General features: G+C 35.3%; 1 protein-coding gene across 1 annotated transcript in view; it reads left to right on the plus strand.

Moving 5' to 3' along the window:
- The window catches only part of Trhde (thyrotropin releasing hormone degrading enzyme), a 346,217-nt gene that overhangs the window by 208,607 nt on the left and 110,924 nt on the right, over positions 1-26,686 (plus strand). The window contains exon 6 of the mRNA XM_090328261.1: positions 9,555-9,692. Coding sequence (XP_090184387.1) covers positions 9,555-9,692 — 138 coding nt within the window. The remainder of the gene's footprint in view (positions 1-9,554; positions 9,693-26,686) is intronic.

A 26,686-nucleotide genomic window follows, 5' to 3' on the forward strand; every position in this document is an offset into this window, starting at 1 on the left:
TAAGCCTACCTCATTTCCTCATGCTTCTCAGATTAGGAGCTATGACTTCACACAATTTCCAAGTATTTAACTGAAAGTGTAACCAGTTGGAGTTTAAATTAAGAAAAATTCTGATGTGAAGATCAATCAATCATTTATGAAACATGGTTATCTGATTCTATGTTGGCATTAAATCTCTTTCTTCTAATCAAAGAATAAATTGGAACCAGAAACATATCAGATTTAGAAATCAAATTTACAGCATATGAATTCATATTGGGTAAATGTTTCAAAAAACATTTAGAGGTATAAACGCACATTTTAAAGGGCTAATAGGGAAGTGTGGGAGCCTAAGGATTATTCACTTTGGTTTTGAACTTGGTGACTGGATAATCTGATCAAAATAGTTGTTATTGATGTTATATGAGCATATCCATGATTGTTCAGTGAGAATTAGGTTCCTGTATTGAAAATATGAGTAGTAGCAATTTCTGCCATACCAATATTGCTGTATCTTTAAAGTTCTAAAGAAGGTTCAGAATGTGTATAATTGTGTATAATAATTGTGTATAGTGAGGTAACTTTCATATTCTATTTTACTTAGTCTTTTCCCTTAGCCACATCTTGTCTTGGAAAATATGAGACATGACACACTTATCTTGGATGCTAAAATCAAAACATTAGGCAGCTGAGGGATGTTGTAATAATTTCACCTGTTTCCTCTGAGTTAGGCATTTTTTTTGAATGAGTCATAGCTGCTAGAGACGTTTGCAATGTCTGGAATTAAGAGGTTTGTATAATCATCTAAGATATTCGTGTGCATTGATTAAAGTTTCCTAGAGAATTTTTGGCTTGGCAATGGAGGAAATGTGGCAGATAGTCGAAAGAAATAGCATATGGAACACTTTATTTCAGTTATTTGTTGGATGGTTTATGGAAAATAACAGAATATTACACCAATAGAGATCTTCCTAGAGTCTTGTGTTCCTATAAGGCTTTTATAAAATTTTATGTAAACAACTACAGAACCTAACTTTTTAATAGTCTTATATCATTGTAGACCTTAATATTGATTACTTTTTTTTTGCCAGTCCTGGGCTTGGGCTCAGGGCTTGAGCACTGTCCTTGGGCTTTCTCAAGGCTAGAGCTCTACCACTTGAGCCTCAGCACCACTTCCGGCTTTTTGCTATGTATGTGGGGTACTAAGAAATTGAACCCGGGTCTTTGTGAATGCTAGGCAAGCACTCTACCACTAGGCCAAACTCTCGGCACCAATATTGATTACTTTTTAAATTATTCTTCAGTTCCTCCTATACATATGTGTGCTGAAGCACGTTTGACCTAAGTATAAACAAACTACTGCAACAATCATCTCATGAAAATGACTAACACATTGGGCCTATGTATTTTGAATGTAAAATAATAAAATGGTAATTTTGAAGCTAATTGCTATATGATGACAGTATTTCACTAGGTCTACATTCATCTCATCTATCACTGTGGTTTAGCTCTGTATCAAATATTAACTAGGCAGCTAAGTGGTGATATAATTTTTCACTCGTGAATCTAGCTGACTACTGGAAAGTTTAAATACTTTCAGAACTTCATAAAAGAAACTTTATAAGCCTTATAAAGTTCTTTTCAATGTTGTGGGGCCATTAAGAGCCCAAGTAACTTCTTATTTTCACAAAAGTGACATGTGGCATGTTTATAAAAATATTACAATATTATAGTGATGTCATTTTAGATAGTCATAATCCAGTAGAAATTTTCCCTCACTATATTTACTTTGCTTATTTCAATTTTGGACATATTCTTCTGCCTTCTATCATGATTCGTACAGTCATTAAAAACAGGAGTTAAGAATCTGGACACTGCAAGCCTAGGTATAGGTTCCTCCTTCTAGCTTTTTATGAGCAAGTTTAGTTTAGTATTAATTCACAGGGCATTTTGTGTAACTTATTGAATTTTAGATGTCTCTATTACATGATAATGTAGATGTCCAGATAGGTGAATCATAAAAAACTATTACTTTTCTTTATTTTCTCATTGTGAGAGATTGTTGAAGGTGGAGTCAATATTGCTATAAACTGTGAAAGCATTTTACCCTGTAAGTTTGTCTCCTCTCATTGAAATAGCAACATTCCATGGCATTCTATGTTGTTCCTGCATCTACTTTCATACTGTAAGAGGAGTTGCTAGGAGGCCCCACTTGTATCACACTTGTCTTTTTTCCAGACTTTGACAGAGGTCTTCTCATAAATTGAAGCAGGCTATAAACATACATGGAATTTGGTTTCATTTTACCCAAATTTTAGGCATTTCTTACTGGTTTGAGTTCAAGTGCCTTTATCTCTATCCAAGAAGATACCAAGTACTAGAAATGGGAGTGAGAGATTGCTTTATATGAACAAACATTGAGAACAACATTGCTCGCATCTGATTGAGTATATATCTACCTATATGTCTAGAGGTCATTGACACTTCTCTTTATATAAATACATTACAAGTCAATACATGGAGCACAGTTGGTCATCATAAAGTGAAGTAAATGTCAGATAAATAATGTTATTTTGTGAAAGCAAACACAAAGCCCATGTTGTAGTTGTGTGTTCACAACTGTGAACAACTGTGCAGTGATAGTCTTATACACTCTGCCCAGGTTTTTGTCATTCTAGACTACTTTCTCACTGTTTTCTGGCTTCAGGCACTAAGATATAACTCCCGCTGGCTGCCTTAGTATATAGAGTTTCTTGATGATTTTAATAGAGCTCAGTATCACTTTATTCACTGTCATGTACCACAAAAAGTTTTGTAGACTTTCAAAGAGAACATGATCAAATGTACTGGACTTTCCCCAATTCTCTGCAACTTCTTTCCTAGAAAACTGCAATCATCCTTAAAAATTCAATTTAAACTATTCCCTGAGAAGCTTGTCCTGCTTTTTTTTTTCAGAGCAAATCACAGCCTTCCTAGCAGAGTCACACTGTATATTCAGATCCTATTTCCATTTTTACGTATAGCAGATTTTTTTTTATATTTGCTTTTATCTTTGCCTCTTCTTCCTTGTCTATAAAGTCTTTAACTGTATGGTCCATTTCTTTGTATGTCATTATCCTTAAAACCGCCTGGGAAAGGCAGGCACTTAGTAAATATTTGTAGAAGGAGCTCACTTAGTTAATCCTAACAACCACATATGATTACAAATGAGGATGCTGAGGTCTGAAAAGTTTGTGTACTTGGCTCAAGGTCACACAACTACTGAAAGGCAGGTATTTTTCTTCCAGTTGAGGGAATCTTTCATCAACTTTGCAACAGTGTAGGTGGTTTTGTTTTTCTTCTTGCTTCTAGGAATACCAGTAGAGCCATTCATTTATGTTCAGATCCATCCTACTAGAAAATTAATTGAGTCCTTAAGCAATCCTTGTGCCTACTCTCGTGTAACTCACATTTGCCTAGAGATACATTTTTTCTAATTTTTCTGTGCTTGTGAATACCCCTCACCACTGTTGGGACAAGCTCAGTCTTGGTTCTCAACTGCCTTTCTCTGGTTTGCTGTACCATTGATCCAGACAGATGTTACATTCTGAATTTTTCCCCTGTCTTTCTTTTGTGATGAGAGAATCAAAATAATCAAAATATCTAATATCACTCTTCTCTAAAACTAACGAGTCTTTCTATGGGAATGACCCCATAAAATTACATTAACTTCCTGTTTTCCCAACACCATCCATGGCATTTTATCCTTTTATTTTCACATATTCAAGTAGAAGTCATTGTGAGAAATCAAGGAATGTAAATTTCTCTGATGTTCAATGCTCTGCTGAAAATCCTTTGAACTTCATTCACATATCCTGCTAAATATTAATGCATGCTATATACATTGTCATAATATAAAATGTTTTAAAACACTGAATTTGGAGTTTCCGAATTCAGTTTTGTATATTTCTATACAAAACTACTAGGTATTGCAAAAATAATTCTAGCGCTTGCTTCTTAATTTAAGGGATTTTACTTCCAGTGGTTGGTCTTGTTAGTTTGTCCTCCACAGGTATCCTCACCTCCATTTCTGCTTGATTTTTAAAATTGACAGTCAAACTGTAAGCTTATTTATCTTAATTAATATCGTCACTGACATCTTTCTGTCCTATCCCAACTCTGTCCACCCATGCAGTGCTCCTTGTTTCATGGGATAGACATCCAATATTATGACTGTATTCTTCCTCCTTCCATTCTTCATTTATTTGAATTTATCTAAAATAAATTTTATCAATTCTAAAAGCCAAGTAGTTATTTCAGAATTTTATTTCCTTTCCATTACTCCAGGGAACCAAAACATCAGAGGATCAATATCATCGATTTTTTTTTATTCCAAACATCCTCAGATCCAGCTGTTCTTCAGCAATGCGTTTTATAACACATCATCTCCTCTTGAAAAAATGGTGACCTTCTGTTTTTGACTCTATGTACAAATCAAGCCATTCTGTACATCAGAGATAATTTTCTTTAGGTGTCATTGTACCTACTATTGCTCATTTTATTAGGTCTAAATTCTTGTGCCTAATAATTAAGGATTCAAAGAGAGTAGTTCTATCTTCCATACTTATCATGCACTGGATTTGCCTCTTTATAGATACTTTCCCCTTTACTATAAGAAACCTCCCATTCTTCAATTGTCTACTCTAATTGCATCTCTGTGAAGCCTTTTTAAAGTAGTTATTCATCTTTCAAAGCATCTCTCATATAGTTCACCGTTTGTCTTTCTGTTATAACTTATTTTCTTCTCTTGTGTTCTTTAAGATCCAGAACAAGGCTTTAGTCATGTACTTTGCAAACGCTGTACCTGATATCTGCTATAGAGTAAGGAGTTAACTAAAGTCAATGAATAATTAATTAGTAGTATCTACTGTTGCTCATGATTAAATCTATACTTTAATTTCACTTATTTTTCTGAAGTGCTTTTGCAAAGTTCTTCAAAGGTTCTAGTGCAATGGTTTAAAATAGTTGTAAGTAATGTGATAAATTTGATATGATAGCTGTTTAATTGGAGACATATGTATAATAATCTAATAATATTTTATATATGTTATGATAGTACTAGACTTATTTTGAAGTTCTTCATTTTGCCTTATTGTCCTTCCTTCCTTCCTTCCTTCCTTCCTTCCTTCCTTCCTTCCTTCCTTTTTTCACTTTTCCTTCCCTTCCTTTCCCCTTCCCTTCCCTCTCCCTCCCTCCCCTCCCCATCATTCTCTTTCCTTCCCTTTCTTTCTTCTTTTCTACTAAGCTAGGTAAACACCCTACTACTTGTGCCATTTCCATAGCCTTTATATCTATGGAGTGTGTGTGTGTGTGTGTGTGTGTGTGTGTGTGTGTGTGTGTGTGTGTGTGTGATATTTATGCCTGCTAGTAGTGGAGCTTAAATTCAGAGCTGCATACTCTTTACCTGGCATTTTCTGTCAAGACTGATGTGCTAGCCATTGAGTTATATCTTTACTTCCAGTACTATTGCTGGTCATTAGGAAATAATAGTTACAGACTTTTCCTCTTGGACTGGTTTCCAACTTCAATCTTTAGATTTCAGCCACCTGAAAAGCTAGGGTTATAGTTGTGAGCCACTATTCCTCTACGTCTGCCTCCTGAAGAGATGGATGGACTAAGGTTATGTGTCAAATGGTAGAGGACCTACCTAGCAAGTACAAGGTCCTTAGTTCAAACACTAGTACAATGAATTAGAAACAAAAGAAACAGGTACTAGGTCCCAGATCATTCCAAACTCATTTCAAAACTCATGATTAAATATTCACATAAATATTTTGTTTTGTGAATGCGCACATACACACATCATTATCCATTAAAGTTCCTTCAAAGGCCAGTTCAAAGTCTACATTTTCTAATAAACGATATAATTTTTAATACTCAGTCTGCAAGAGAAAACTATGTTTTTATTCATGTTGGCCAAATATTTCATCTTTTTTTACTTAACACTAGAGCTGTCATTACTTTTACTCCAGTTTTCAACTTTTACAGTTCTGGATCAATGGTAGAAAATTAATCAATGCTTACCAAATTTTGCTGTTGTTCTTGTTGCTATTGATTATTATGAGTCTTCTAGCCATGAACTGGTGAAGTTAATTTATTTTATAGTGACATGGGTCTCTATAAAATGCTACCTTTTTCTCCCCTTTGAATATCTCTATAGTTTTGTAAAATTGGTTTTGCATCTAACTAGAGTTTTCATTTTCTCTTCAATTAATGGTAAACTTTCCTAATCTTTGTGATTTTTCTGTCAAGGTCCCCCAACCCCAGTCATTTTTAATTTATTTTTTGTTTTGTCTGAAATTCTTTTCTTCCCATTAGTTAATATCATTTATGTTATGTGACAGAAGGTAAATCTTGTCTAGTGATGCAACTCTACTAAATTTAAATGCTGATTATTGGAACTCTACTAAGTGGACAAATATTTATTTTTTATTTTCACAGAAGCACATAGCAATATATTATAAAATTTGTATATATTTCCTTTAATAATAAAGTTTCTCATTTGTAGGTTAGTTTGGACTTCAGTTTAAAGGTTATATAGCTGTTTACTTTATACTGCTTTTAAAAGACTTGTCTCCAATAAACCAATGGTCAGTTGATTAAATGTTGATATTGATCTATATGTATTCATTACTGATCAATATTAAAGAATAAAATTCAAGTTAATCATTTCTTTTAGCTCATTTAGCAGTTGATTTTATATTGGATACATGATGACTTTTAATGGGATAAGCGACATTCTTTGAAGATCTGAATATATTTGATCTCTTAGATGGAATATACCTCTTGGTACATGATAGAAATCAAAGTGTCCATTGGTCAAGTTAAAGTGTGATTATGCTTCTCATAATTTTACATGTAAATTTTAAGATCAGATTTTAGCAAATTTTAAATTTAGTATATTTTTAAAATTTTTAGTAACAGATTTGTGTATCTACTCCAAAGTAGCATCAACCAGGCACTGGTATCTCATGCCTATAACCCTAGCTACTCAGGAGGCTGAGATTTAAGGATTGCCATTTGAAGCCAGCATGGGCAGAAAAGTCCATGTCATTCTTTTCTCCAATTAACTACTGAAAAGCTGGAAGTGGAACTGTGGCTCAAGTAGTAGAGTATAAGTCTTGAGCAAGAAAATCTTTTTTTAATATTTTGATTGTGATTAATAGAAGGGTTACATTATATTCACCAGATAGAAGGTGCATAACTTCACAAACATTGATACCCTTTCTCATGACATGGTCCCCTTTTCCCTCCCCCTATCCCCCGGCTTATCTTGATTTTCCCCCTTCCCCATCCAATTTCAAATAACCAATTAAGTACATATAAAATATATCAGATAACAAGGTGAAATATTGTAACAATATGAGATAACTAAGGGATAGCAAAAGAGATGAGAGATAACATAGTACATTAAGGACAACAATCACTCATTATATGGCTATTGTTTCCTTATCCTGGAGGTCATTACATTTGTCATACTATTTGGCCTTATGTCTCTAGCTTTTGTTCTATTGTAACTCTCTGCTAGGAGAGCCCAAGGTTTCTACTGATTATGACAAATGAGGGAGACTATTGGGCCTATGTTCCTTTGAGTCTGGCTTATTTCACTTAATATGATTTTTTCTAAGTGTTTCCATTTCCTTAAAAATGGGGCGATGTTGTTCTTTCTGACAGCAGCATAGAATTCCATTGTGTATAAATACCACATTTTCTTGATCCACTCATCAACTGAGGGACATCTGGGTTGGTTCCCTATCTTTGCTATGGTAAATAGTGCTGCGATGAATATTGATGTGCTAGTGGATTTAGTATGCCTTTGTTTCTGGACGATTGGGTAAATGCCAAGTAGTGGAACTGCTGGGTCATAGGGGAATTGAGCAAGAAAATCTGAAGGACAGTGTCCAGGCTCTGGGTTCAAGCCAGAGGATCAGCATGCATGCACAAAAAGTAGTATTTAAGTTTTTGTTCTGGAATTTTACCATTATTTCAGCTTATTCTCTATGGGTTTTTGCTGTTTGCTTGAGATCTCTTTTGTGGAATAAAATGTGCAATGCTCATATCAATCTGCTTTATCTTAAAATTTTAACAAGGAAGTTACATTGAAAAGAAATTTAGAATTAGTTCTCTTTTTTTGCCATAATTTCACTTCATCAAGGCTAAGGTTTACTTCCGATCTGTATCTTGAAGGGTCTTGAGCAGCCTTTGAAATGCAGAGCAGGGTTTGATTCAGTCATATAATGTTCTACATATTGTGCTAGATAATGTTCTCTAATGGAGCATGGACCAGGTCTGTGGAGCTCCTAGAGCTTAAAGATGTTTGATATATGGATCATTGACAATTTAAAAAGCTAATATGTTCGAATCTAAACTTTATAGAATACACTCTGATGGCTATCTCATTAAAGTATTCATTAAAAATATTGACTCACTGACCTAGCAAAGGTGGACAAAATTGCTTTATTAAAACCAGATTAAAAAACTCATCTAAGGTTTTTACCTCTGCATACTTATTTTTTTTGACTCAGGAGTAATATACTCGAGGCTTGAAATTACAGCTGGTTTCAAAGTAACATGTTGTTTATCTGCTATCTCCAAACTGGCTGCTCTGGAAATGAGCTCAGAATTAGTAGAACAATTTAAGTGTTGGAGTCTTTAATCTCTGTAATGAAGCTCATTGGGATCTTGAACTATGTGGGAGCTATTTAGTCCTTGTTATCTCTGGCAACTACTTTCTCTTTCTCTTCTCCATCAACGAAGGCAGGAGTGAAATTGGACTAAGAGCTTCCAGCATTTTTGTTAGAAAACAAACCCAAAACCTAAAAAGAAGCTGTTACTTTAAAGCAGACTTATCAAAAAAACTCAACAAAAATAGAGAAGTACTTTACATTTTGTTTCTAAGCTAACCAATCTGTTTTTATTAGAGCAAATATTACATAAGGTGAACAGTAATCTCACAATTTGGTTTGTTTTCACTGTTTGTGGTTTTGGATACCTATTGGTCTTTCTTTTATGTATCTTATTTTGAAGATATGGAGTTTCATGTCAATAATGCCTTTTAGTATGAGTTTTGGTCTCCTGGATTCAAAGAGCAATGTGTGTAGTAGGAAGGTAGAGCAAAAATAAAGAGATTAATAATAGATGATCTCAAAGAAAAAAAAGTGTTTTGTATCATATATATTCCAGAAAGGGTATTTGTAACTGGACTTGTAGTTTTGATTTTGTAGTGGCCACAAACAAGCCTGCATCTTATTATTTTCATATGTACATATACAAAAACATAAACTCTGCCTTCTGTTTTGGTTATTTAAGGCCTGTCTGACTATAGTGATCCTTTTTTTTCATGCTCAAATCACAGCCATCTTTATTTTGGACTGTTTCAAGGGGATATTTTATTTACCAGGTTTTCTTCCTATATTCATCTTACCATGTAAGGCTGACACATATCCACCAGCTGAGTGGTACTCCTCCTGTTGATGTTGTCTCTCACGTGGTCAGATCCATGAATCACCCATTATTTTCCCATGATTGCTTTGCAGGAAAAACAGAGATTTCTGACAGATGTTCTGCATGAAGTGATGCTGCTTGATGGTCTAGCCAGTTCCCACCCAGTGTCCCAGGAAGTGCTACAGGCAACCGATATAGATAGGGTGTTTGACTGGATCGCATATAAAAAGGTGGGAATAGATAAGACCCATGTGCCACTATTTCATGCTTGATGTATTACATTTTTTTCTTTAGTTTTTTAACTGGAAGCTAGAAATGGGCTAATGTAGACAAACCGTCTTTGGGTTCATGTCATTTTATGAACTAGTGCTTTGCTTTATAAATGAGTAAAATGGAAATGAATGTTTGCCAATGAATGCATAGAAATATTGGAAGTATTCATGAATAAATGTTTGGAGACTTGATGTGAAATTGCTCTACAAATGGTGTTATTCAAATGCCAGATTTATTATTATTAAAAGAGTTGACCTATGTAGTGAACATTTTTAACTGATTTGTTTTGAATGCTTATTTGTTTTGATAGCAAATGCAAATGGATAGAGACAGTGCCATGGCATTTCCATTTATAAGAATTTTTTTAAAAGAACTGGGAGGAATAAAATAGATTTCCTAAATAATTTTGAAGACTACTTTTACAATGACTAAGAATAAATTTGGGCCAAAGACAAGACATAAAATTAATTTATCATGTGAATTTTTTCATTGTTATTTGTATTAGGGTTTTTCTCTATATCTCTACTACTTAATTGATGCCAATTTTAACATAATGATATGTATCTCTGGGCTTAGCACTTATTAACCACACTAAGTCATCTTTAGTATTAGATTGAATTGTATTTATTGGAATTGTTAAAATTCAATAATGTTTTAAGTTTCTTCAAAAAATACTACTACTATTATTTTGTCTATAAGTGTCTATAGTTCATAACTACATGTCAAATATCAATCAAATGATGGCACACTAATTTGTATATTTGGTTTTATGATTAGGTAAATTCCATCATAACAGTTATTAACTAACAATGTAGGCAATTATAGGTGCAAAAACAAATTATGTTACTAAAAATACCTTTCAAGTCACTGATAATCACATTTGATTAAAGAGAGTACTTCGCTGTTATGTAAGATAAATATATATGTAGGGGTACAGAATAGTTAATACATACTAATTTTTATTTATGTAGGGTTATGGCTAGGTTCTGTTGGTAGAAATTCAGTTCATTTATCTGTGGTGACTTTTACCTATTAAATATAATGTAAAAAGGGAGTTAGCATGAACTAGACTTAGAATTGTGTTATTGGTTATTTTTCACTGCTATAAATTCTAAAAGATTATTTATAAATATTATTTATATTTCAGCATGGATAAAATTAGGAAAATGTTTCCTATATGCAATCAGAAAGAAATCTCTTCAATTGCAGGGATCACAGTGTGTATACAGAGTGTAGCTATGTGGATTTGTTTATGTGTCTTCTATCCTATTCTGTTGTCCACATGCCTGTTTTTGTTCCAATAGCATGCTGGTTTTGGTGTGTTGTGCCAAAGTATAATCTGAAGTCAAGTATTTTCATATTTTTGTACCTCTTTTGCTCAATATTGTTTTGACTATTTGAAGTCTTTGGTATTTCTACACTTTCCAATTTTTGTTTCCAGTTTCTGTGAAAGAATGTCACTTGAAATTTTATAGTTACTGCATTAATTCTAAATATCTTTTTCAGTATTGTACCCATTCTCACAATAATTCAGTTGGTCCATGAACATGGGAGATCATTACACTCACTAACACTATTTCCATTTCTATTTTTCATGAGAGGTTTTTAAAGCAAATATTTCTTCAATATATTGTCAGTTTTGATGCTTTGTTTTGTTCCCAAGATTCGACTTTCTTCATCTAAATTGTTGAAATAATTGATATAAATTCACTTATGACATAATATTTTGTCATCCATGTAGTTGCCACAGAATTTCTATTGGCATAACTACTTTCATTACAGATGCTAGGAGTTTTTGTCTCATCTCCTTTTCCTAGTTTTGTCCAATTGGAAATATATATAATTTTATCATCCCTGGCAAAGAAACTCTTTTGATGTTATTTTTTCATGTTTCCTTTCATAAATATTTTCTCCAATTATTATGTTCTTGTTTTAAATCCTTTGAACATTAAATTTCAAGATAAAGTCATTAACTTAGCAATTTTTTAATGTTCTAAATTGTGTACATTTTTCTTTTCAATAAATCTTCACCTAAGTTTGCTGCCCAGGGAATCCTAATATATATAATACACTGGGACATCACTTTTCATCGGATTGCAGTTACTTTGTAGTTTTCCATTTGATTTGTTAATTCATCCATATGCAATTCAGAATATATTAATCAGTTTATATATATATTTGAAGTAGAAATTCTAGTAAAAATTTTCTCTATCATTCAATTAAAACCCATTGTAGTAAATGAATAAATGGTGTGTCTTAAAACTTCTTAGGTTAAGACTTTGTCTTATGGCTCAGAAATTGTATGTACTGATAGATACATGTATATACTTCAACGGAGATGTGCATTCCACTGGTGTTGACTGGAATGTTCTATAAATGCTGATTAGGACACTTTAGTTGATAGAGTTGTTCAAGTCTTCTATATCCTGATTGATTTTCTGTCTCCTTGTTCCTCATGCTTTCTCAATGAGCACTCATTGTTTGGATTCTCTCAAATAGCAACCAAATCTACCCCTAAAGATGTTTCTCTACAAAGATGTCATCAAAATAGTGACTGGGCTGCTAACTGATATCTCTAAAATAACTTCAAATGCAGTGAAACCATTTAGGCTGAAATATGATGATCTCAATTCTGGGCCTTGGTGTGCATGTTTATTGTTAGTCTGGCTCTCTAGCTGAGCTTTGTGCAGGTTTTTCTATCAGCAAGTTAGCATGTGGCTGGTGTGCAGTAACCAATTTACCTTAGAGGTGGAATGAGAGGGCTATGTGATTCATGATTCATGAGAAATACTGCAAGTAATTGTGGGCCCACAAATAATAATGGCAACATTTCTTAATGTTCACTCGGAATTTGACTGTGCTTGAGTTTATTATTTTCTTTTCATTCTTATGCTTGTGACCTAGAATCCTCAATATCAAGATTTTCATCTTAACGAGAAGCACACTGGGTTATGGTCAACATAGGGATCAGTTTTCGAGAAAATAAGAGTGGGTGTTCTTTATCAATCCAAAATATTGATCAACAAGATTGATTGGCATTGTCATTCTAGAATAACTTCATTTCCAGGTGTTTTTGGGAGAGGTGACTTCAAATTACAGCAAGAGGATAATATTCTCAATCTCATGGCCCTAATGAGTGCAGAGAAAAAAATTAAATTGCATACTTCCCAAAAGAATCTATCTATTTCCCTCTAGGAATTATGATTTGTTTTTGCTGGATAGGAAAATTTTATTGATCAGTCCCTATGTCCATGGAGATATGTATGTTAAGTGGCACGTATGGACCATGAACTTACCCTCTAAAGTGGAAGAATGAGGTGAGAGCACCCATTCTGTAGAGGGGGCATAGGAAAGGAACATAGAGTTGAGCACAGAGGATCCTTGAAGCGCTCAGCCTCGTCACAGAAGAGCGAGAGTGTGAGGGACTAGAGCTGTGCAAACGTAAGTTGGATACAAAGATAGAAGCCATTTTGTGCCATACCAATGAGCTTTTATTTTTATTAAGTATGTGAAGAAAACCTAAAGATGACTTTAGGAAGAAGGGTAACCTTAAAATTTCAACCTAGAAAGAATTTTGCTTTAGACATAATAGAAATGGAAATAATGCCATAGACCTAGGCAATTCAGAGTTGATAATAGGAACTGGGATGACAAAACACAGAGCATATTTTTGTAATGATACATTGCAGCATTTAATACAAGTGACTTGCCACTTCTGTGCTTTCCTCCCTGAAGATTTACTTCTCGTCAGCATTAACCTCCGCCAACAGTAAACCCCTGGTTGCATCTGTTTCACTAGCTTATCATGTCTTGTGGTTAATCCCTTAATGATTATTCTAATTATTTCCACTTCTCTTTGTGTTATTCTTCCTGAAGTATACTTTTAGTACCCTTCAAGTAAATTTCTATGAAAATGAATAGTAGGAGACCCAAAAATTACAAAGAAACAAAGGTTGGGAGTCTGTAGCTCAGATAATTTCTGTGGATTTAGAGTTAAAAACGGAGTGCTTTTTTTTTTTTAAAAAAAGAAAACATAGAGTGATGTTTACTGTGTATTCTAGGAGTGGTACTTTAAAATTTTCCCCACATTACAGCTACATATTTTAGAATAAGAACAGAACAATTGAATACCTACTTTATTAAGCAAAATTTTGTCTTGCAAAACAGCGAGTTTGTTTTTGTTTGAAATGCTTATTAAAAATGGGAGTGATTTTTATCGTCAGACTGCAGTGAACACAGGAAAATACTGTCTATGAACAGGAAGGTCTGGGAAAGATGCATTGAGACAGTGTCTTAGCACTAAAAGCACACAGGGAAATAAGAATCAATGACCCAATGACCTAGATGAGGAAAGTGAGTGAATGCTCATTAAATTTACATACGACACCAAGATGAAGGGATTGCTACAAGCTTCAAGAGAAGAAAAGATTTTTTAAATGCCTTTAGCATTTTAAAAGAGAATTTTTTAAAGCAGTCATGCTTTACAGAAATTCTGGTATATTTTGGACACCAAGAAGCAAATTGTAAATAGAGTAATAAAAGAACTGTGTGTGAAATATATAGGGGTCATAGAGAACACACATCTTAAAAACAGAATGGTGATGGGAATTCAACTTACAATGTTCTGCCAATATATTTCATGCCTAAAGCTTGGAAATCTAGGTATGGCCAAGTGAGATAAATGTTCACCTTTTCTAGCAACCTTAGAAATGAATAAAGAAAAACTGATCACTCATTTACATCCAACATTCCTCATTCTATTTAGCTCTCCAACCATAGAATCATGATAGGTCACATGTAACATTCTAACTCTGTGTGCAGGATACCTTACTTCTTTAGAAAAAAAAATACTCCTTCTTTCGAAGATGAAACGTAATAGGAAAAAAAACCTCATAAAATTAAAATACTTTTACATGAAAGATAACTGTAGAACACATTTGCTATTTAATGATCAATGAGTATGTACAAATCATTCTTTGAAATGTTCAGACAGCCCAGATACAAAATTCTGTGAGACTCTTATCAATTTACCGAGAGAAAATTAGAAGTGGCACTGTGGCTCAAAGTGATAGCGCTCTAGCCTTCAGCTGAATCGTTCAGGGATAGTGCCCAGGAGGGCCAGATTTCAAGTCTCCATGACGGACAAAACAAAAAAAATTCTTAGGGTCAGCATCCAGGCCCTGAGTTCAAGCTGCATGATGGCCACTACCAACCAACCAATTTCCCTGAATCTGGCTGGGAATTTGGCCGAGTGGTAGAGTGCTTGCCTAGTGTGCACGAAGACCTGGATTTGATTCCTTGATACTACGTACACAGAGAAAGCCAGAAGTAGTGCTGTGGCTCAAGTGGGAGAGCTCTAGCCTTGAAAGCCCAAGGACAGTGGTCAGGCCCGGAGTTCAAGCCCCAGGATTGACAAAGAAAAGAAAAACTCCCTGAATCTGACCTCCTTTCACAAACTTTACCGCTGCCCTTTTGATTCACATCACTATCACATTACTATAGTCATGTCTTAAAAGTCTCTATCTATCTGCAAGTCCATCTCTAATAAAATATACAGACCTAACTGTTTTAAACTTGCAGCAGATTGTGTCATACTGTGACTGGAAAATCTAAAATACTCCATAAAAAATGAAAATGAAAGACAAGATCTTTACCATGACTCATCCTGACTTTGACTTCGACTTTGACTCCCATTTTAGGCTTACCATACTGCTGTAGGTAGGCCTCTGACACTCACTGGACCTCTTGCCTCTGACTTCTCATCCCATGCCCCTGACTGATGGTGCTTCTGCCCTACCAACTCCTCCAGCTTTCTCTGGACTCCACCCAACTCCCTCTCACAGTCATCATTTGCTCTGGTGATTTCTTTGTATGGAATAATGTTACTCCATATGGCATCATGGTCCTAGCTTGCTGTCTTTGAAACCCTCTGAGTCCTTCCCTCAAATGCCAATAGACAGCCTTACTCCCTCCTTCATTTGTTTCCTTCATTCTTGTCCACTTACTGCCAGCTTCCCTGGTACTGATCACCCTCTAACATATTGCACAATTATCCAATGCTATGTTTAGGGTAATGTTAGCTTCCAGCTTTACCCTCATTTAAGGTGAACTCTAAAAAGTAAGGCATCTAGCTGAGCAATGTGGCTCATACCTGTAATCCTCTCTTTTCAAGAGGCTGAGATCTGTGCATCAAGGTTCAAAGCCAGTCTTGGCACAAAAGGACCTGAGACTCTCATCTCCAGTTAACCTCTAGAAAATGGGAAGTGAGGCTTGGCTCGAGTGCAGGGTGGTAGCCTTGAGCTGAAGAGCTTAAGGACAGCGTCCAGGCTGAGTTCAAGCCCTACGACCCATCCCAACCCCCCTCCCCACCAAAAAAAAAGGAAAGGCATATATGTCTAGGTTTTTCATTAATATATTTTCAGTACTTATTATATAGCCTGTATACATATAGTTATACCCATTAAGTATTTATTGAGCTGAATTAAAGCAAGTGCCAGGAAAAAAAACAATATAAAAAAACATGATGGTGTTTCAGAGGGAAAGTTTCCATCTGTTTACAGGAATTAGGAATAAGAATTGCTGCTTGAAAAAGCATTAAGGCTTTTCAGCTTTAATTCCATATGAATTCCAGAGGGAGAAGGAAGAATATGTTGCCCAACCATTCTGGTTTCTAATAGATTCTGTTACATGTGGCCTGCCCCAGCCCTGGGCTCCTGGGAGCCTCTTTTGTCAGCTCTGTCTTCCACTGCATCTTCACCCTCCTGTCATAGGCAGTCAGCTCCCTGTCCTGCAGGACATTTTGGCTTCCAGTTTAAATTGTTCTCTGTCTTGCCCTTTGCTTTTTTGTTCACAGCCAAATACAAAACTTGATCAAATGAATCAAATCAATCACATTTTTTGTCCTTGGACACATTTGTATATGATTTATAGGATTTGATATGGTGTACATTGTGTAACTGTATCATTTTGGGTCACTTCTATAAAACTATGGGGCTTTCAGTAAGCAATTATGAAGGCAGTAATTGCAACTGAAGTTCTCTGATTGTCTATTTGCTAATGTTTCTTCATGTGCTACCTCCTTTAAGTTCCCATTCCTAGATAAAAGTTTTGTCTCTAATTCACTGAAAAGTAAACAGAGATCCAGTAAGTTTAATAATGTGTTCTGGTCATAGGTTTTCAAAGCTAGGATTCACATCTCTTTCCAACTCATACTCTTCCGGCTACCAGGCAAGTTATATTTCCTTATGATACCAGTTTCAGAAGTCAATATTTTTACTTGCAACCTTTTGACATATACCAAGTAAAGGATTTTCCCTGAATGAAAAAGTGCAGTATTTTAAATTGAGTAGGATATTATCATGTGAATCTAAATAATAACTATAAAATCTGGAAAGTAATAATCATTGCTAATAATCATCTCATTAACAAATGTGAACAAGCTCAAGAAACTGAGAGAAATTAGCAAGGTGAAAAGAGAGAGCTCAGAGGGAGCAAGGGAGGGGTTGATTTAGAAACAGAGATAAAGTCTGTCAGAAAAGGCTAAAGAACTTACATATGTCTACCCTTGAGGACAGAAGGCACAGAGGTGACTGAATAATTGGTTCTGGTATATAAATGGTCATTATAGAAAGTCTGCTCACAATTTCTCTGTCAACATCAAGGTCAAATTCAGATAAATGGCCTTAAATTACAGGAACAAACTTCAGTTAATATAAAAGAGAACTCCTTGACATAAAAAGCAATTAACTATTTCAATATGAACTTTGCAAGATCATAAAATCTTCCTCATTTAATATTATTTTAAAATAAATTAGAAAAATCTGCTCTCAAATTAGGAAACTAATTTGGAGGACTATTCCAAAAGAATTCATCCTGAATCTTGAACTCACAAGACACAGTAGCTTTGCAGTTTATTAAGTAGCAGTTTTGCCTCTATATCTTTCCAGTTTTATCATTTATTTATTGTAAATATAGATGTGTGGATGCTAAAAGGAGCAAACTATTTGCATTTTGCAACTTAACTAGTTGGAAAATGCAAAGATAATTCTCATCTATCTATGTGTATATTCTATAGGTTATTTATAAAAAAAATCCACAGAATTTTTTTTACACTCGTAATCATCCTTTTTCTTTATTTCCAGTGAGCACTGTCTTTGCCTTTGTACTCACAACATCATAATACTGAATCAGAGGTGATTTTGAGACATTGCATAAAAATGTCATTTTTACCACATGTAAGGAAATTATACATGGTGGGAGGAGACAATTTTATTGACATCTTTGTGATAAATATCTTTCCTACTTAACTGTTAAAATATTAATTTGTGCATTTTGCTGATAGAGGGCAGTTTTCTTTTGCACATGTGTTTGATTCATCTCCTTTCAATAGTTTTTTCCCCTCATATGTACCTGTATACTAAGTAGTTGAAAGAAGTTGTTTTCTCTTTTTCTAAACATTTGTATTTCTCCACATTAGATCTCTTTCTTTTATTTCAGTTACAGGATGAAATGGAAATTAAAATAGGCATTTAATGAAAATAGGTACGGGTTACATAACAGAATAAGGTATAGATTCATCACATTTATGGAACTCTTCTGTTCCTTTGTGTTGCTGTTAACTAATGGTGTAGATACCTGCTATTGTGTTTCAGTGTTACACACTTTCTTTTTTATTTTGATTGAGCTATATCAGAAGGGGCAATGTTGGTTTGGACTTTGTGCTTCTGTTCTTTTCCATGCTGCCTTTATGAAAGATAAGAGTGATACTCATAAGATAGAAGAAGCATAAAGGCCAGGGGTATGTCACTCTTAGCTTGCAGAACTTGACTCAGAGCTGCTTTCTGAAATGCTTCCACAATTACAGCTCTTCAGTGTTCTGCTTCTGCTAAAAACCAATGTGAATGACTTTTGTAAAGGCTCACATAAGCTAGACTCCATCAATAGTTATAATTAAGAAGAAAAGTTACTATTTCAATTAGTGTAAATGGAAATATACAAAGGATATTTCATTCTTGTAATGTGCTCATCCTTCAATTGTGCATGTGATTCTAGTTCCATTAGGGTAGGAGATAGTTACAATGCATCTCAGGAAGAAACTGGGCTTCAGGAAAAAGTACAAGGTCACCCACTCTGCGATAAGGCTTGTGAGTTTCCATTTTATATAGAATACCCAGAGAAAGAACACCAGTTAAAGACAGAAATTTAAAAAAACAAGCGGGAATAAGCTAAGGTATATTTTTCTGGCATGGTGTTAGACAGGGTAATTTGTGTATTTGCAATAGGTTTTCTGAACAATGGGACAATGTAGTAGTTAAAAAAAGAAAATATAAAGTCTGGGATAAAGACTTAAAGGATAGACAAGCAAGGTAACTGGAATTTATGCTTGAAATATTGCTAACTGAGAAAAGATCTGGTAACTCATGCCTGTTATCCTACCTTACTTAGGGGACTGAGTTCTTGAGGATCACACTTGGAAACTAGCTTCACAGAAATACCTTCTCCAAAATAATTAGCAAAATGAAGTTTTCAGTATGGCTCTCCTTTTATTAGATTAAAAAGTTTGGTAAAAATCAGAATGAAGACATACAGAATATAGGTAGATTATTCACTTATTAAAAAAAAGAGAAGATTGAAGCAGGTGTGGTGGCTCATACCTGTAGTCCTCTACTCAGGAGACTCAAATCTGAGTTCCAAGCCAGCTTGGGTACTAAAGTCTCTGAGACTCCTTTCTCCAATTAACCACTAGAAAACTGGAAGTAGAGCTGTGGCTCAAGAGGTAGGGCAATAGATTTGAGCTGAAGAGCTCAGGGACAGCGTCCATGCCAGGAATCCAAACCCTGTAACTGACAAAAAAAATAAAATAAAAAAATAAAAAATGAGACTAGAAATATGGAATCAAATTGAAGTTTCATATAAAATAATTATAAATGGATTGTGTTCAGCATTCAATTGCATCCAATGAATTATGTTGATATTTTTTTGAGAAAGAGTTTCCTTGACTACCCCATGCTGATCTTGGTCTCCCTTTTAATCCAGATGATATTTCAATTTGTGACTAAGAATGACTTTTGTCTCTCAAGGTCTGGAATTATAAGGAAGTGCTCTTCCACTTAAATTATAACCCCATCTCCTATGATTAGATTTATGCTTCAATCCATAGATGGTCTACTTTTATCATGAATTATTGCACTCATGAAATATTAAACAATTTAATTTACCTTTTGTGAACCAAAGACACAAGTCTCCATTAGAGTTTCTGCTTGAATCCATCCAAACTCTGTTACTATGCAGAGTAGATATCATTCAAGAGAAACAACAACAAAGCCTTTTTTCAATGGCCCAGGTAGATCTTTTTTGAGAGTAAATATGCTATTTCTTTTGAAGAGATGAAAATGTATCTTGGATACACTTGCAGAGATATTTCCATGGATTCTTTCAGGGGGAGGCTAAGGGCTATTTGATGACCTACTGAGAAAATTGTTTAGAGCCTACATATTTTCTGCATCTGCTATCATTCCAGCTGCTACCTAGATCTGGTAGCACTGAAATCAAATTGTTGTGTCTTTCTGTTTCTAAAAATAAAATGTCTTAGGACTTCTTTTTTTTAAAATATTTTTATTGTAATTAATAAAAGGGTTACATGATATTTGCCACATAGAAGGTGCATTAATTCACATCCAATGATACCCTTTCAAGGACTTCTTTTTGTGTTGTCTTTATATCAGTATTAGAAAATTGCCTGTGATGCCCTATAGCATATGCTAACTTTAAGACAAGAGAGAGATTTTAATTTAAAAAAATACTAGAACTGGGCTTTTGTTGTAAGGGCATTTTCCCATTGTGAGATATGGAGTGTAGTTTCCAGTGTTTCATGAAAATAGGAAAAGGAAACAGAGTCCAAGATGAGTTGTTTAAAGTGAAGCCTCCAATAAAGCTAGGACTTTACAAAGCTAGAGTTGTACAAAACGCACAGATGAACTAGAAATAAACCTACCTTCATACCTAGAGGAACACAGGAGACTAGCTGTCCCTGCTTTGGTATGAAGTAAAGAAAGAAACAAAATTTGTCCTGAAAATGTGCAACTTGATTGCTGTTGGATCTCAACTGAAAACTACTCTGGTACACTGTACATCTCAAGCCACAGTTTAAGTTAAAATGATTGTCCTAGTCTAACGATGCCCCTAAATACCAGCCAGGAACTAGAACACATCTATTCTAGACAAAAAGAGATGGGCCTTCATCTAACAGCACAAAACCATTGACAAATTATGCAAATATCCTGGGATATGAGAAATTACACAGTACTCTAGGTATTCACACAGTGAGACCCAAGAATGATATTCTTTTTTTTTTTTTGCCAGCCTTGGGGCTTGAACTCAGGGCCTTAGCACTTGGGGTTTTGCAAGGCTAGAGCTATACCACTTGAGCTCCAGCACCACTTCTGGCTTTTTCTATGTATGTGGTACTGAGGAATTGAACCCAGGTTTCTGTGCATGCTAGGTAAACACTCTACTACTAGGCCAAACTCCCAGCCCAAGGATGATACTCTCAGGAGAGAAACACAAAGGCTCAATACCTATGTACCTCTGATCATGTAAAATAATGTTTATCAAAATGAACACCAAGAAATGAAAACAAGAGGTTTTTCTTTCTGGTTGTTTTATTTTTGTCTGGTGTGTTTATTTAGGTTTGTCTTTAGGAGCGGAAGTGGTAGGTACAGAAACAGAGGGACAAAGTGTGAACAACTGCAGCAGTGCTACTCACTAGACACTATGTTGAAAAGGAACTATACAGCCGGTGAGGAAAATAGTCCACAGATTAGATGGAGGCCCATGGTTTGTCTCTGTAATCCTACTTAAGCAGGAAGTTGAGAATGGGAACATGGTGATTAAATGCTACTGTTCTTGGAAAAATTCACTAGACCCCTTCTAAGTTCACTAGACCCCTAGCTTAGAATTGTGGTGCCCACCAATCAAATTAAGATGTGAGAAGGCTGCAACTGGCAGGATTGTGCTGTCAGAGCAGCTGAAGAAGAAAAGCCCATGGGACTCTACCTCCATAGAAGAGAAGCTGGACATAGTGCCATGGGCCTGTGATTGCCTGCGAGTATAAGAAGCTACTCTATTTGAAACTTCAGATTTTGATCTGATTGAAAGGGAGGTTTCATTGACATAGTTAATGGTGTTCCATAAAGATCTACCTGAAATGCAAAGTTGAAACAATGTATTTCTCATATGAGCTTGCTCAACTCTCTGGATAAGCTTGCATTTACTTGCCTGGATACAAAGGTTTGGGCAGGTTCTTTCTGCTCCTGATACACCACTGCCAGGAACACTGGCATCATGATAAATGGCTCACTGCTTTAATTCTCTAGACAATATGTTTTTGAGTTCTCAAACACCCTAGGGACCGAGTACATCTGTGCTTTGACACACTGAAAACAAAAATCAAAAGCTGGATGTGAACGCTGCCCTTCTGTTTTACAAGGGGGACGGTAAGGGGTATTTCCCTCATTGACTTTCTCCCAGATGATATCTGCCCTGCTCTCTACTTCTCTGTGCTGCACAAAAGCATCTGAACTGAAGTTATGATGTCTGCTTTTCTGGAGGAAAAGCAGGGAAAGAAATAATCTGTTATCAGTGAAATACATGGAGAGTCTAATTTATTTTCTTAAGCACAACTGAAGGTGGGTTTGATGAAACTTTAATCTGGGCATTTCATTCTTTTTGTAAACTTGCCCTGAAGTCAGAATAGCAGAAAAGGGAGATAGAGAAAACCTTACTCCAGCAATTATTTCCCTTATCTTGCAAATATTGGTACAGTAAAAATCATTTCCCCAGCTTCTCAAAAAATCAGTCCTATCATATATGAATAAATCCAGTGACACAGATTAAAAAGTGTCACCCAGTTATCAAGCCAGTGCCCTTCCTTGACAAGATGCTTTCCGCTTCTCTCCTTCTCTACATTTACACATGTGAGGGAGAGAAATACAGAATGGGTCCATGTCCTTTGAGTATTAATTACAATGACTGCAACATTAGTTGTGCTGGTATATTCTCTTGTAATATTTATTTTATTTCTTCAAGATCTCCAAGGATGGTAAATTCAGTTTTACAGCCTAGTGGAGTTGAGATGCGTGGCTTTCTTCAATATTGTTCTTGAACTCAGTGATGGTCTGTCTGTGTAAATAATCTCATCAACCTCTTATGTGAGCCCATCCTTGAAGAGTTCCTCATATGGATGCTTAATGGAAAAATATACTACGCTTTTGTCCTTGTCGTTAGTGTCAGAACACAGGAGAGGTTCAGGCACACTGCTAAATAAAGCTTCCTCTGTAAGAGGAAGCTCAGCGACATTTTGTCTGAATGAGTAAGCGGCTTGCACATCTCGGTTCTCACAGAGGGAAAAAAAAAGCCAGTCACAAGCCCACATGAAGGACACAGTTATTTATGGTTATGTCTAGTGAATCTTGTTCATGTGGAAAGTATGCTCATGATTTTGGAGAACTGACCTCCAAGACTCAAATCCTTTTGATTTCCTTCATTTTCCATGGAGTCATCTTTTAAAGCCCATGTGCAATGATGCATTTATTCACCAATAGTTGTCATAGTAAGGCATATTTGATTCTGAAGCTTCTGAATTTGACCAATAAACTACAGATATGTATACAATTTACTCTCTGCCTAGAGTATACCCTAATTTATTTCATGTTAATATCATTTAGGAAAAAAGTTTTCTAAGTTTAAAATCTCAATTTATAATAGGCATAAATCTACTTTGCCCTTTAGACATATGGGCCATTAAAAAATTATGTACTCTATTCTTATGTAAAACACAGTTGTCTTTTTTTCTTAAGGTTAGTCATTTCAAGGAATATTTAATTTTTTCAGTCTGAAAAATAATACATTGCAGATAAATATTTAAATACTGATGAGATTAAGAACATAATTAAAGAGATACTGAGAGGATTTTATCTGGTCTATTTTGGAATAACATTGCAGAAATTTGCACTTGGATTTGTGTCCTTATGTAATCACATGGAACTTGGATATCCTTTCCTGGATTTAAAAAAAATGTTTTTCAATATATTTTTGTATGTGTGCATCTATGAGATGGGGAGAGCAAGAGCAAGGGAGGAAGAGTAGAAAGGAGAGAAAGGATAGGAAAGAGAGGGGAGGAGAGAGACACATATAGACACACACAAGAAAACTTGTTTTACAATCATTAGGTAACTGTGTTCCTTGCATAGCAATGCCTTTGAACAATGGTAGCAGAATTTGGGATCAGCTTATACGGATAAATAAATAAAAGAATAGTCCAGTGTAGAGAGACAATTAAACAAGAGGCCGTTTGTAACTGTTTGATTTCAGGAAGTCCTTATAGAAAGCATTCTGCTATCTGGAATATTTGTACTCCTAATTTGAAAATCATTAGAATTTATTCAAAATAACTTTTTTTGGCCTGTCCTGGACTTGAGCTCAGGGCCTGAGCACTGTCCTTGGACTTTTCTCAAGGCTATAGCTCTACCACTTGAGCCTCAAGACCACTTCCGGCTTTTTTCTATGTATGTGGTACCAAGGAATTGAACCCAGGTCTTCATGCATGCTAGGCAAGCACTTTACCACTAGGCCAAACTCCTGGCACCTCAAAATAACTTTTGAAGGATAGTTGACATGTTCTGTTGATGATTGATGCTAGGTTCCTAAGACTTTCTTCTTTTTAGGTGTCTCTGTTACAGTTATCACCACCACCCCCAACACACACACACACACACACACACACACACACACACACACACACACACACACTGGTTACTATTCAACTACCACTAGAGTTGAAAAACAGTTGTATATCTACTGCATAGACATTGTTTCTACTTTTAAAAATAAGCATTCGGGCCGGGAGTTTGGCCTAGTGGTTGAGTGCCTGCCTAGCATGAATGAAGACCCGGGTTTGATTCCTTGGTACCACATACATAGAAAAAAAGCCAGAACTGGTGCTGAGGCTCAAGTGGTAGAGCTCTAGCCTTGAGAAAGTCCAAGGATAGTGTTCAGGCCCTGAGCTCAGGCCCAGGACTGGCAAAAAACAAACAAACAAACAAATAAATAAATAAATAAAAATAAGCATTGTTTAGTCCACTTTTGATTTGTTCGTTTTAAATTATCTTGTAGTAGTTGTATAGAGATATTTCAGTTCAACATATTAATTTATGAGCACAATGCATCTCCATCAATGTGACCCTTTCAATAGGTCTCCTCCATTTCTCCCAGTTCCACCATAACTCCAATTTTCCTTGTTCCATTTATTTTTTCCAGGAAAGTATATTTAGGTTTTTAAATTGGAGACAGTTTTTTTGTCCTTCTGACAGCCTTATCTGAAACTTTAAAAAACAGTTATTTGAATCCATCCACATGTATTTTGTTCTGAATGCTAGTGCACATCCTAATATTATAACCTCAGAACAGTGTTTCCAGATACTGAGGCTTCTCAAAAGCTAACTGACATACCCTACTGCAGCTCTTAGCTCATTAAGGTTGTAATTGATATTTTAAGTTGTTGGATTGGCTCTACTGCTGGAAATTTCAGTCAGAGACATATAATAATTCAACATTGTTTCAGAGATGAATAATACAAAAGACATTTCCCTGATACTATATAAATCAGTTCTTAATAATCTGTAAAGAAGTTTTCTAGGACAAGGGCAATATAATCTCATTCATATGCGGAATCTAAAAGCGTTGATTTTACAGAAGTTGAGAATGGGATGATTACCAAGATGAGAGAAGAAGAGGCTGGGAAAGATGAGAAAGGGCGATAAAAGATACCATATTACATTTAGGTAAGACTGGTAGCTATTCATTTGTAAAAGCTTTAAGAAAATACAGTGGTCCCAGAGTTTGGCTTAGTGGTAAGAGTGCTTGCCTAGCATGTACAAAGACCCAGGTTCGATACCTTGGTACCACATATATAGAAAAAGGCTGGAAGTGGTGCTGAGACTCAAATGGTAGAGCTCTGGCCTTGAGAAAGTCGAAGGGCAGTGCTCAGGCCCTGAGCTCAAGCCCAGGACTGGCAAAAAGTAAATTAAAAAAAAGAAAATACAGTGAATAACTGACATAAGGAGATAGCTGCATTAAACAATTTAAATAGCACACAATGTGTACATCTGAAAATTACACCATCTCTTCTCTAGCCTTTAGCTATCTCATCCATCTGTCTGCCTATCTATCTTTCAATCTATCCAATTTATATATGTATATATGTCATCAAAAAATAAACTAATTATTAAGAAGTGACAATATAGACCAAGATTTGAGAGAAGGATTATATAAGATAGATTCAGAAAGTATCTATTCATATAAAGGGCACGTGCCCATTAATATTTACTTCTTTCAGTAATTGAAGTAAAAAGTCCTCCATCTTCTTTTCCTCTATCTCCCTCTTCTCTTCCTTCTCATCATTCCTGGTTTTTCCTTTTTGTATTCATTTCCCAACCTGGAGGTGAGTGGTTTTGCTGAGCAATGTATTCCATCCATAACATAGACAGAGTCAACCATTCATTACAGGATTCCCCAGATGCGGCTCACCAGTCATGGCCTGAAAATTCTGAATTGTGTGAACTGAAGTAACTTTTCTTCTTTTTTTAAAGGTAATTTAATCAGATAATTGCTATATAATGGAAAGCTCACTCTCCCACAGTTTCATTTCTTCTATTTCATACTCATATTTTATTTATCATTATTCCTAAGCATTACACAAAAAGGAAGATTTGTAAACATATCTTTGTATTCATGGGCTTAAGCTTGTTTGCATTTTTGTCCATTAGAAACTACTAAAATTAGAACTAGACATCAGAAATAATGTTGGAAATTTACATTTTCCTGCATGTGTCTAGCAGAAACACATGTTTCAGTAGACACGTTCATGTGTCTTCAGACTTGCTTTGTAAAGTAC

This window comes from Megascapheus bottae, chromosome 2 (assembly GCF_031878675.1).
Source record: "Megascapheus bottae isolate mThoBot1 chromosome 2, mThoBot2.hap1, whole genome shotgun sequence".
In the NCBI taxonomy this organism is placed as follows: Eukaryota; Metazoa; Chordata; class Mammalia; order Rodentia; family Geomyidae; genus Megascapheus; species Megascapheus bottae.